General features: G+C 59.6%; 1 protein-coding gene across 4 annotated transcripts in view; it reads left to right on the forward strand.

Moving 5' to 3' along the window:
- Positions 1-9,331, forward strand: part of DIS3L2 (DIS3 like 3'-5' exoribonuclease 2) — a 340,082-nt gene extending 330,751 nt beyond the window's left edge. For all 4 annotated transcript variants that reach the window (XM_036253315.1, XM_036253314.1, XM_036253317.1 and 1 more), the window contains exons 15-21: positions 2,785-2,968; positions 3,641-3,727; positions 5,818-5,965; positions 6,325-6,455; positions 6,628-6,732; positions 7,985-8,086; positions 8,679-9,331. In XM_036253315.1, the coding sequence (XP_036109208.1) occupies positions 2,785-2,968; positions 3,641-3,727; positions 5,818-5,965; positions 6,325-6,455; positions 6,628-6,732; positions 7,985-8,086; positions 8,679-8,834 (913 nt within the window). In that variant the 3' untranslated portion in view covers positions 8,835-9,331. The remainder of the gene's footprint in view (positions 1-2,784; positions 2,969-3,640; positions 3,728-5,817; positions 5,966-6,324; positions 6,456-6,627; positions 6,733-7,984; positions 8,087-8,678) is intronic.
- The last annotated feature ends 2,349 nt before the right edge of the window (positions 9,332-11,680 follow it).

Here is an 11,680-nt window from a genome sequence, read left to right on the forward strand (position 1 = left end):
CTGAGGAGGAGGGCTCTGCCTGGGGAGGCTGCCCAAGCATTCAGTTCCTTTGACTCAGGAGGGAAGAGCAGAGTGGGGGACAGGTTGAAGCCCAGTTCAGCCTGCTGCTTCGCCCTACAACCCTGCTGTGGGGACATGCTGCCCCCTGCTGGCCACACTGGCAAAACGCAGCCCAGGGTCTTCACCCTAACCTGCCGCTGGAGTGGAAACTGGGGGCCCCAAAGAACATCTGTGCCCCCTACCCACAAAGATTCTCAGACTGCATGGGGAGACAAGTCTAGAACTGCCTGGCACAGCAATGTTTGTTGAACAAACAAACAAATGTATGCATCTGAAGAATTCAGGTGATAATGGCCTGCAATGTCTGACCAAGAGCAGACAATAAATCAAATCAGACATTTATTGAGCAGGAACTGAGACTCCTCTTGGGTTGACAAGATCTAAATAAGAAAACTAAATATGAAGAGTTAGATGATGCTAGACTGACACAGAGGAAGGTAGAGCAGCAGCCCGGCTTCGGGGAGGCACAGATAAAGGGGGGGTGTAGATGGCAGAGATGACGGTCACAGGGCACCTGGGAGAGACCCGTGGCCACTTGGCATGGACAGCAGGGAGACAGAACGGCACCTCACGTCTTGAGGCTGAGGACAGGGCGGGCACTGGGTCTGCCCCTAAAATATACATTATTCCAGTAGTCTTCATGGCCACTCTGTAAAGCAGGTGCTATTTATTCTTTTATTCCTGCCCTGCATCTGAGAAAAAGGAAGGTCAGAAAAGGCCTGTGCCTTGTTCAGGGCCCTACAGCAAGAGCGCGTGGAACCAGGTCCAGACCTCCTCTTAGGAGATTTTCGGTGGTTGGGTTCAGGTGCTTGAACTCGGGTTTTCCAACAGGAAGTGATTTGCTGATGTGCTGAAGGACTGGTGGGGGGAGGGGGTGTCAGGATGCCACTTTAAAAAGGCTGCTAGGACGTCCCGATAGGAATGAAGAAACTCTTCACCCCCACGCTGGCTCCCTGCACCCTACACCCAAGCTGTACCCTTGCCCTACCATGGGCCAGTCCAAAGCAGCTCCCTAGAGGAGGAGCTAGGAGTGTAGGCCTGCTGAGAGAACTTCTGGGGGTGCCCGCTGTACTGCTGGGGCAGCTTGGCAGACCAGAGCTGCGCTCCTGCTGAGGCAGGCTTCGTGGAGGGGGCGGGGGGCTCTGCACACTCCTCTCCCCAACCCATCACTGGCTGCTTTCCTTTACTTTTATGCTGAGAGTCCATGTACTAAAGCTGGGGACAGTGAAGCAGGAGGCCTCGGACAGGAGCAGCAGGAGAGAGCCTGGGCGGGCTGCTCTGGCTCCTAGGAACGTCCCGGGGAGAAGTGAGCCTGGGCGGGCTGCTCTGGCTCCTAGGAACGTCCGGGGGAGAAGTGAGCCTGGGCGGGCTGCTCTGGCTCCTAGGAACGTCCCGGGGAGAAGTGAGCCTGGGCGGGCTGCTCTGGCTCCTAGGAACATCCCGGGGAGAAGTGAGCGGAGGCGGGGCTGCTGTCAGCTCCCTGGAGAGTCAGGGAAAGAGGGCCTTGGAGACAGGTGCAGGGAAGGTGAGCCCAGGACAGTCTGCCGCTGCCCACTGATCCCCTTGGTGCAAGTCTCGTGGAGAATCTTAGAACTTAGGAGATGCATGCCGGAGAGGGGAGAGGCATGGGCATGCTCCCGGGGGGAGAGCACACCTGGCTGCTTTGCCTTCCAAGAGCTTGGCGAGGTGACCAGGCTAACCCTGCAGCCCTGCCCACACCTCCAGAAAGGGGGAGTTCGTGCCTGCCTCCGGCTGCTGCCTGGCCTGCTGGAGCTCCCTCTCTGACCTCTCCTGCCTCGGTGGGAGAAGCACAGGCTTGACATGCAGCCTGGGGTTCAGATTAAAGGCAGGGGAGAGTCTCCTCTTCTGGGCAGGACTTTTCCCACTCAGGGCGCTCTGGCCTCCATGGCACCAGGTCATGCTGGTGCCCCCTTCTCAGAGGCCTCAGCTCTTGTACACATGTGTGATCCATGGGAGCCCCAGGTGGGGGAACAGCACATAGGCTGCCCCAGATTGGGGTGGGGGTGCTGACCTCGGGCCTCTGTGATCCAGCTTCCCACTTTGCCTGATTCCAAGCCTGGCATACTTCTCCATCCTCCATCCTGGGTCCTTGGTGAGCCGTATCTGTTCGTACTTGGTGATCCGAACTACACTAAAGTGAACAAAACGACAGTGTTAACTCCTAAGAGGTTGACTGGGGTTTGAACACCCCAACAGCACCTTTGCCTTGTCCCAGGATGTGTGACTTCACTCTTGCTGTCTGTGACTTTCCCCTTTGCCCTCAGAAACCCTCCTCTCCCCAGGAGGGAGGGAGCCCAGCACTCCTGGGAACAGGGCGCCCTCTGGGTTCTTGGGGCGCATTGTTTTCTTACAGCTGGGGGTGCTCCTGAGTGTTCTGAAAGGCTAGTCACTCAGCACAGATCTTTTTTGAGCACTTTCTGTGACTCAGGCGGGGTGCCAAGCCCTGGGGTGACAGCGGAGAACGAGACAGACCCCGTGCCTTCTCCCCAGGAGCCCTGGCCAGAAGGGAGAGAGCACACAAGCTAACACTGCAGAGAGGCGTCGGCAACTGATTAGTACAGTGAAGGGGTGAGAGAGGAACAAAGTAGGTTGGGTGGCAGGAGGGCCTCTCTAAGCTGAGACTGAGGGTGCAAGAGAGCCAGCCAGCAGACAGCTGGGGCAGAAAGAATGGGCAGCAGCCCTGACTGCTTCTGCCCCCTGCAGGCTCGTGGAGGAGTTCATGCTCTTGGCCAACATGGCGGTAGCCCACAAAATCTACCGTGCCTTCCCCGAGAGGGCGCTGCTGCGCAGGCACCCCCCACCCCAAACCAAGATGCTCAACGACCTGGTGGAATTCTGTGACCAGATGGGGCTGCCCGTGGACTTCACCTCCTCTGGGGCTCTCAATGTGAGTGCGGGAGCTGAGGGGTGGAGGGAGGCAGGGAGAGGCCCTATTTGGGGGAAGCAGAGGAAGGCCTGGAAATTGGGGGTGCAGCAGCGTCTACTTTTCACCAGGATCTGGTCCTCTTCAGTCAGGATTCCTCCCAAAAGGGAGTGAGGAGGCTCTGAGGAGAAGGCCTCTGAGTCCCCAAGGCCCTGGCTGTGGGCTGTGCTCTCCACCAGGTCCGGGCAAGGGAAGCCAACTGAGGCTCAGCTGTGGGAGGGGTCCTGGAGTCAGGGGTGGGATACAGGCTTTCAGTAGGGCTGGGGCACTGGAAGCCAGAGAGTGTTTTATGGTAAGTGGTGTCAGATGTTCCTGGCCTGGAGCCAAGCCTCGGGCAGCTCAGGACTCCACTGCCTCAGCTCCGATTCCCCCAGGAGGGAGACTGTTTCCACCTGTGCCCCAAGCCGAGTGTGGGCCGAGCGGTGCCTTCAGTCAGGCGGCTGGAAACCATCCAGGCCAGCCAGCTACAGGTTGAAGGGACTGACCTCAGAGCTGCCGCCTGAGGTAGGCCCAGTGTGGGACACGGGCTGGGGGCTGCTGGCCCCTGCACCCCGCCCATGGCCATCTGAGCAGGGCTGGTTCCTTCAGCAGACCCTCACCCCAAGCCTGACTGTATATCACATGGGTTTGCTTTAGAAAAGTCTGACTGAAATATTTGGAGATGATAAGTACTCACTGGCCCGGAAGGAGGTGCTCACCAACATGTGCTCCCGGCCAATGCAGGTAAGGAGGGGCCTGTCCCCCATTCTTCTCCCCTCTCCTAGGAGTGCCCGTGACCTCTGCATACAAGTAGGGAGACATCCCCAGGCAACACTGGAGACAGGTGGGCCCAAGGCTGAGCCGGATCTGCTGCCTCAGCTCAGTCTTGCCTGCTTCACCTGCTCAAGGACAGCTTGATTGGGCCTGGTAGAGGGCCCGTTTGAGCCCTGCTGCCCCCCCTTCGTGGCCTCTGGGGCTCTGTTTCCCGACAGAAGACAGGGAGCCGCCACAGGGCATGCACCAAGCCTTCAGTGTCCAGTCCCCACAGACCAGACCAGGTTGGGGGAGGGAATGGGGGTGGTCAATAACTCGGGGCCAGATGGGGACCCTGGAGGGAAGAGTGTTTCCCAAAGCAGCCTGCAGAGGAGAGCGGTCCTCGGCCCCCACTGCGGCTTGTGGACCCCAGGTAGACAAGTCTCCCTCTCACGAGCCGGGAGAAGAGGCAGGCCGTGGGCTCGTGTGCAGGCAGGGTGATGGGCCAGCAGCCTGGGGGAAATGATGGCTTGCTCCTGGCAGCCTGGACACCCCTGCAGCCCAAGCATCTTCGGAAGGAGCCAACCCACTGGAGTGTCAGGCCAGCAGGAGCTGCACGTGCTACTAGGACTAGCTCTGGCTGCAGCCGGCTGGGGGCAGTGACAAACCTTTTCTCAGAGGCTTGCTTACTCAGCATTCATTCTTTTCCTAAGAACCAGATTGCCCCTTTTGGCCACAGACGGTTTATTTTCTGGCATTTTACAGCTCTGCTAGGATTGGAGTCGTCAGGGCCCATTTAGGTCTGACTGCCCTTACCCTGCCCCACACCAGGCACCTTAAACCCCACGGGGGTAGGGTGTGCCTATGGCCACAGGGCTCAACACGCTCTGCCCTCCAGTTGCCCCTAGGTCCCAAGAACTGCCCCCTGGCTGTGCTGTGCAGTGCCAGTGGGCCCTCATTCCCTGCCCCTAGAAGCCAGCCACCTCCAAGGCCAAGCCAGCTCTGCAGCTCCATGGGAAGGAGTCCTCTCCCGAGTCACCAGAGCCTGAGAGAAACTGGACTTCTCTTGTCCTTTCCTGCCAGTGACCTCAGAGGCCAGCCTCTGCCTTGGGATCTGGTGGCAGGGGGTGAGCAGAGAGTCTAGTGGCCCTGTTCTCCCAGCCCCAAGAACTGGGTGGGACAGGCAACTGGGCAGGGGTAGCAGCAGTAAGCATGCAAGTCCTGAGCGAATTGCTGAAACAGGACACCAGGGCTGCACCAGGGAGGGCTGTCACAGTGGAAAGGCACAGTCCCCACCCATCCCACCCTGCCCAAAGACACCTCTGCCAGCCAGGAAGGGAGCCATGGCCTTCTGTCCTCCTCACCCCAGCTCGTCTGGGGATTGGGGCCACCTCTGAAAACAAACGCGGCTCAGTGTGGAGGCAGCTCCCACCTCCCCCTGTGACTTGCCCCGGACATAACCCAGGGCCCAGCAGGAGCTGGAATAGAAGCCGAGTGGGGGAGCCGAGCAGGTCACCGCCAGCTGCACCCCGGGTTCCAGGGCCTCTGTACACAGAGGAGTTGGAGCGGCTGTCCGTTTGGCTGGGCGAGTGCACTGGAAGGTTGTGAGAGTGAGAGAGCCAGGCAAGCAGCCAGGGAGTGAGCAAGTGAACACCCAGGGTGTGACTTGGGAACCTCTTCCAAGTGAGGAACCTGTTCATTTGCTCCCGGGCAGCAGGGCGTCCTTGATTCCCAGCCCTGAAAGCCCCTGGACCCAGGACAAGCAGCTTCAGGGCCTGTGGCCAGGTCTCCCGAGATCGCAGGACTGGTCGGGCCTGAGACTGTTTGCTGGGACCCTAGAGCAACTCCGTGTCCCTTCTGCACCCCAGTCATAATTTCTGCCCTTCAAAGGGCCTTTTGAACTCAGACCTGGGTCTTGGCTCCAGGACAGATTATCAGGGACAAGAAGGGCTGAGGCTGGCAGGCCCACAAACCGTTGCCTCCCTTGGCTGGCCAGAGGTTGAGAGTTGGGGGCAAAGGGTTTGGAGTCCCTAACCCAGCCCGGCCCGGCCAGGCTCTGAGACACTCCGCGCCCCCTGCAGATGGCGCTGTACTTCTGCTCCGGTATGCTGCGGGACCGGGAGCAGTTCCGGCACTACGCCCTCAACGTGCCGCTCTACACGCACTTCACCTCGCCCATCCGCCGCTTCCCAGACGTCGTGGTGCACCGGCTTCTGGCCGCCGCGCTCGGTAAGGGGCTCGGCTCCGGAATGCTGGCCTGGGCCCTGCTGGGTGGGGGTGCCCACCGCACAGAGCTGGTGCGCGAAGGCTGCGCTGCTGCGGCTGTGGAAGCACCAAGGAGTGGGCAGCCCCAGCCGCAAGGAGCCTGGGCCTGAAACTTGCCGCATTAGGGCTCATTAAAAACCCAAACGAAAGGCCACCCACCATTCTCAGCCTCTGGTGCTGGGCAGCAGGAGGCCTCTGCCCTGCAGGGTCCCACTTTGCCCAGTCCAGGAGCACTATGCTGCCCATAACCCAGTCATGGCTGTTGTATACATAGCACTGCCCCCCACCCACAGCCAGCAGCCCCCTAACCACGCTCTTTCCAGGCTATAGGGAGCTGCCAGATGTGGAGCCCAGCGTCCTGCAGAAGCAGGCCGACCACTGCAATGACCGCCGCATGGCGTCCAAGCGCGTGCATGAGCTTAGCACTGGCCTCTTCTTTGCCGTCCTGGTCAAGGTGAGGCCACCATCCGGACACCCCTCCCCTGTCCTCTGCCCCATCTTCTCTCCTGGGTGGCTGCTCACAAGGGCCCTGGAGGAACCCAGGGGCCTTCAGCAGCCAGGGTGGGCCCTGGGGGATGCCACATCCCGTGGCCAAGCCTTAGCTGGAGCTATGCCATGCTCTGCAGGAAAGTGGCCCCTTGGAGTCGGAAGCCATGGTACTGGGCGTCCTGAACCAAGCCTTCGATGTGCTGGTGCTGCGCTACGGGGTGCAGAAGCGCATCTACTGCAATGTGAGTGTGCGGGTCCCACCAAGCCAGAGCCAGCGACCTGGGCAGGCAGAGGCCAGCTCCAGGGCAGAAGCACACTGACTGACATGATGGCGGGGCTGCTGTTCCTGTGCCCTCCGCCTCAGACACTGAGCCGCGACCACCTAGCACACTCTTTTCCCCCTGCCTGTCCCTGTTCCCCCAGTTTGGGTCTCCTTCCTGCTTCCCTAGTGTCTGGGGCTCCTGGCCCAGAGACAGCCCTTAGTGGACACACGAGCATGGAGATGGGAGCACAGGCCAAGGATCCTGCTGTCCCTATCCACACTGGGGATCAAAGCTGTGGTAATGACACTGCACTGCGCCCTCAGGTGTGGCCCATGCTGGCACACGGTGGTAGAGGGTATGGAGCCCCTGACCTTGCTCCCTTCCCCCACCAAGCACCAAACCCACCCATGGGCCCTGCCTGGGATGGGGGATCCAGGTGGGGGGTCAGGCTTGGTCTGCTCCAAGGACCCAGGCAACCAGAAAACAGGTCCCTCCATAACCGATACAGGATGGCAGGGTATGCAAGCCTTGTGAGATTTTTTATAGGAACATAGGGGAAGAAAAGATCAGAAAGAATGGCCACTCTGGAAGTGTCCCCTAAACAAAAGGAGAAGGCTCAGTGTCTGGGTATTCCAGCTCTTGGCGCCTGTGTAAGGCCACCTGACAGCTGTTCTGCCTACCTTGTGGTTAGCATCCAGAGCACTTTGGGGAGTGCAGAGCCCAGCACTAATGTGGAATAAACATGATACTAACAAAATGGAGTAAAACAGAAGAGACAGAATAGAGACCAGCTGGAACCAATCAGTGTTCTTGTCCTTAAGTCCTAACGTTCAGCGGGACAGAAGTTCAGGTCCAGATCATCTCTGCAGACAACCCAGCTCTCAGTCTGTGCTAACATCTAGCACCAGCAGGGGGCAGCAGCCCTCCAGCCTCAGGTGCCTAGTCCATCTCGGGCCCAGGTCCTGATGAGCCAGGACAGACCCACCATTTCCCCCAAATAACACACACAGCCTAGGAACTAGCTGGCCAGAGGTGAAGAAGGGGGTGGTCCCCCTGGAAAGTCAAGCAGCTAGTTACTGGGCTGGGCGGCAGGGCAGGGAGCTCCCTTGAGGCCAGTCAGAGGTGAGCGAAGACAGGAGACCTCTTCTCAGCACCAGGGCTTTGCAGGGTCAAAGGTTAGGAGGAGGTACCCAGAGCCCAGGGCCTGAGACCCAGCTGTGTGCACCCCCAGGCCCTGCCCCTGCGGTCCCACCACTTCCAGAAGGTGGGCAAGAAGCCGGTGCTCACGCTTGTCTGGGAACCTGAGGACATGGAGCAGGAACCAGTGCAGCAGGTCAGAACCTGGGGCTGGGCAGCTTTCCCAAAGCACCACTGTCCCTGTCCACCCAGTGCTTGGCGAGCCCTCCTCCTGCCTCCGAGGGCACCCTCCCCTGGCCTCCCAGCACGCAGGCTCCCAAGTGGGTGGGCACCGGCTGACCAGCACCCCCCCCCCCCAGCTTTCTGGCACCTCCTTCTTTCCCCTGGGACACCCTCTGTGGGGAGAGGCAGGGGTGGGGGGAAGACTCTGCCTGCCTCTTTAAAACAGGGCCCTTAACTTTTGGGGTCCTTTTGAGAATCTGATGAAAGCTATGGACCTCCTCCTGCCCAAGAACTTCTGTACAACAGTTTTTACCTACGACGTGCTCCCAGACCCCAGCTGTCTCCCTCACTGAGTGCCGGGCACCAGGCCCGTGGCCTCAGGACTTGAGTGGGTGCGCTCTCAGACTGGCGGCAGAGGCCTGAAGAGGCAGAGCGAGTGGTCCCAGGGCCCCGCTGGACACATAGTGGCAGAGCTGGACTTTGCCCATAGACCCCTGACCCTCCTGTCCCTGGGCAGCCCCCCGAGACCCACCTGTGTCACTGTGCTGAGCTTCGTTCTGCCACAGGTCATCACCATCTTCAGCCTGGTGGAGGTGGTGCTCCGGGCAGAGGCTGCAGCCCTCAAGTACAGTGCCACCCTGAAGCAGCCGGGCACTGAGGACCTCTTGGGCCTGCAGGACAAGGAGGACTGTGACAGTGACCCTGATGAGCAGGAGGACTGAAGCCACCGTCCAGCACACCCCACCTACCTGCCTGTCCCACCCACTGGCTTTTAGGAATAGGACCTTTGACACCAAAGGGGATTTTTAATTTGGTTTTTAACAACTCAGGGTTTTGTTTTTATTTTTTCTTTTTTTGCAGCTCAATTTTTAAATGAACTAGAGGGGAGAGGGTGGGGCTGGACAGCAGGCTGAGGCCTGGCCAGTGCTCACCAGAGCAGAGTGGTACCCGGTCCTCCTGGGAGGCCAGCCCCCTCCTGCCAGGCCACCCACTGCTTTCCCTGCCCAAGAAACGGGACTTTCAGCAAATCAGTGTCATGGAATAAAATCAAGTGTGAAGTGCAGTCTGGTGTGTGGGGCACCACTGGAGCCCGGGGCAGCCCGGTGCCCTTGGGCCCAGCACCAGCGGCCTGGTTCAGGCTCCACCCTCACAGCTGAGCAGGCTCACCACCCTTTGGAACCTTCTTGTCAGTTCCAGGATGATTCACAGAGCTGGCCACGTGGCCGATTGACGCCAGCGTGTCGTCCTGGCTGATTAGAAATGTAATTAGTATTCAAGGCGGCAGCTCACCCACCAGTGGCTCTGTCCTCCCCTACCCCCACCACCACATCCTCTCTGCCAGCCAGCCCACTGGGCCTCAGGATGGGGAATGGATCCTGTGACACCCCTCCCCCTCTTCCTGGGCCAGAGCTCTGGCCCTGTCCCTACCCCTTGAGCCAAGCCGGTATCTCAGCACCATCAGTCCCAGTCTTGCCCCCTGGCAGCATCGAGGGAACCTGGGAACAAAGTGAGGGCTGTGGACATGAGAGGAGCCCCTCAGCCTGGCCTTTCCCACCAAGGAGGGGAGACGGGCACCTGGTGCCTGGTCACCTGTCGGGCATCCTGACGTCCACTGATGCCGCCATCTTGGGGGACGCAGGGGCAGAGATGGCAGGCCCCTGGACAGCACTCCCCAGCGGGCCTGACCACGGCCTGTGCTCCTTCCCCACCAAAGGAGGGAACCCCAGGAGCTGCCAGCAACGAGTGAAAACCGTGGTGACCAGGGCTCGGCTCGCACGGTTTCCCAGGGGTAGTATTAACAAGCGCACTTGGTCTAGTTAGAGTAAATTTGCTTCCAATAAAAATTCAAGCCCTGGCCGGTTTGGCTCAGCGGTTAGAGCGTCGGCCTTCGGTCCTGAGAGACCCGGGTTCGGTTCCCGCTAAGGGCATGTACCTCGGTTGCAGTTTGTCCCCGGCCCTGGTTGGTGGTGTGGGTGGCAGCCACTCGATGTGTTCCTTTCACATCGATGTTTCTCTCTCTCTCTCTGTTCCTCTCTCTCCCTCCCACTCTACCTGAACAAAAAATGGAAAAATGTCCTCGGGTGAGGATTAAAAAAATAAAAATAAATAAATAAATAAATAAATAAATAAAACAAATAAAAATTCAACACAGGCCCTGGCCGGTCTGGCTCAGCGGTTGGAGCATCAGCCCCGGACCAGAGTCCCAGGTTCAGTTCCTGCTAAGGGCACATGCCTCGGTCGCAGTTTGTCCCTGGCCTGCGGGGTTGTGTGGGTGGCAGCCAGTCGGTGTATCTCTCTCAAGTCGATGTTTCTCTCCCTCCCTCCCTCCCTTTCTCCCTCTCGCTGTATGTGAAGATAAATGCAAGAATGTCCTCAGGTGAGGATAAAAAAAAAAAAATTCAACGCAGTCCGTGTAGGAGGGCTTCGCAGTGACTGGCACAGCTGCCTTGTCTGTCACCGCGGGCTGTGGAGCATTGTCCGACCAGCACTGGGCCGGCTGCCAGAGCGTCAAAGGACACGTTTCTGTGTGTGCCCCGTGCCTTTCTCTCCTCCTCTAACACCTCAGTCAGCCTTCAGTCTGTCCATCCTGCCCTTTCCAAGATGTCCCAGGGGCCACCATCCCCTTTCTGCTCCTGTCCCCAGAGCCTCTAGAACCGAGTATGTGGAGAAGAGAGGTCAGCGTCTGGTGGTTTGGTATTTGGATGAGGTTTCCAGGTTCTGCTCTGGCCTGGGTGGTCTAACAGTGAGAGCCCAGGGGTAAGACATCCCAGCCCCGTCCCCAGCCCCTCCACTGCCCACCCTGCGAGGAAGAGCCGCCATCCTCTCTGGTGGTGCCCCCAGGGCCTCCCGCAGGGGCTGGGAGCCGAGGGAGAGCAGCGCCCCGTGGGGCGGGAGTGGGTCCGAGTACTGGGACCCCCTCGTGGGCAGCACGGACCCAGACCAGACACCCCTCCATGTGCCCCGACACCTCCAGGCCCCGTGCGTAGCCAGCAGGGAGACTGCTGCCTGGGCTTGCTCGGGAGGCAGAGGCTGGCCTCGCGCTGACGTCCTTAGAGCCACAGGGGCCATAGCAGCCTCGTCCCACCACCACCCCATGTGATAGGATGGAAACTGCACCCAGAAACGAGGCAGGTCCGTGGCCAAGGTGACATAGCAAGACTGCCCAGCCAGGACGAGAGCCAGGCACGTGCCCTCCACCACACCCACTGCCTGGGCCCTCCTGCACCCACACAGGCAGCCATGACTCCGCCCATGTGCAGGGCGAGGGCGGGACCATGCCCACGGGGCCAGGAAGGAAGACAAGCCTCTCTGCGGCCTCGTGCTCACAGGGCTGTTGGCAGAAGGGGTGAGGAGACACCACATCAAGGAAGACTCTCAAAATAATAATAAAATAACCAAAAAAAGCGGATAAAAAAAACCTGAAAAAGCCCTGGCTGGTTTGGCTCAGCAGTTTGAGCATCGGCCTGCGGACCAGAGTGTCCCGGGTTCGACTCCAGTCAAGGGCAGGTACTTCGGTTGCGGTTTGTCCTGGCCCCGGTTGGGGTCGTGCAGGTGGCAACCCATCCAT

The sequence above is a fragment of the Molossus molossus genome, unplaced genomic scaffold (genome assembly GCF_014108415.1).
Source record: "Molossus molossus isolate mMolMol1 unplaced genomic scaffold, mMolMol1.p scaffold_m16_p_11, whole genome shotgun sequence".
Taxonomy (NCBI): Eukaryota; Metazoa; Chordata; class Mammalia; order Chiroptera; family Molossidae; genus Molossus; species Molossus molossus.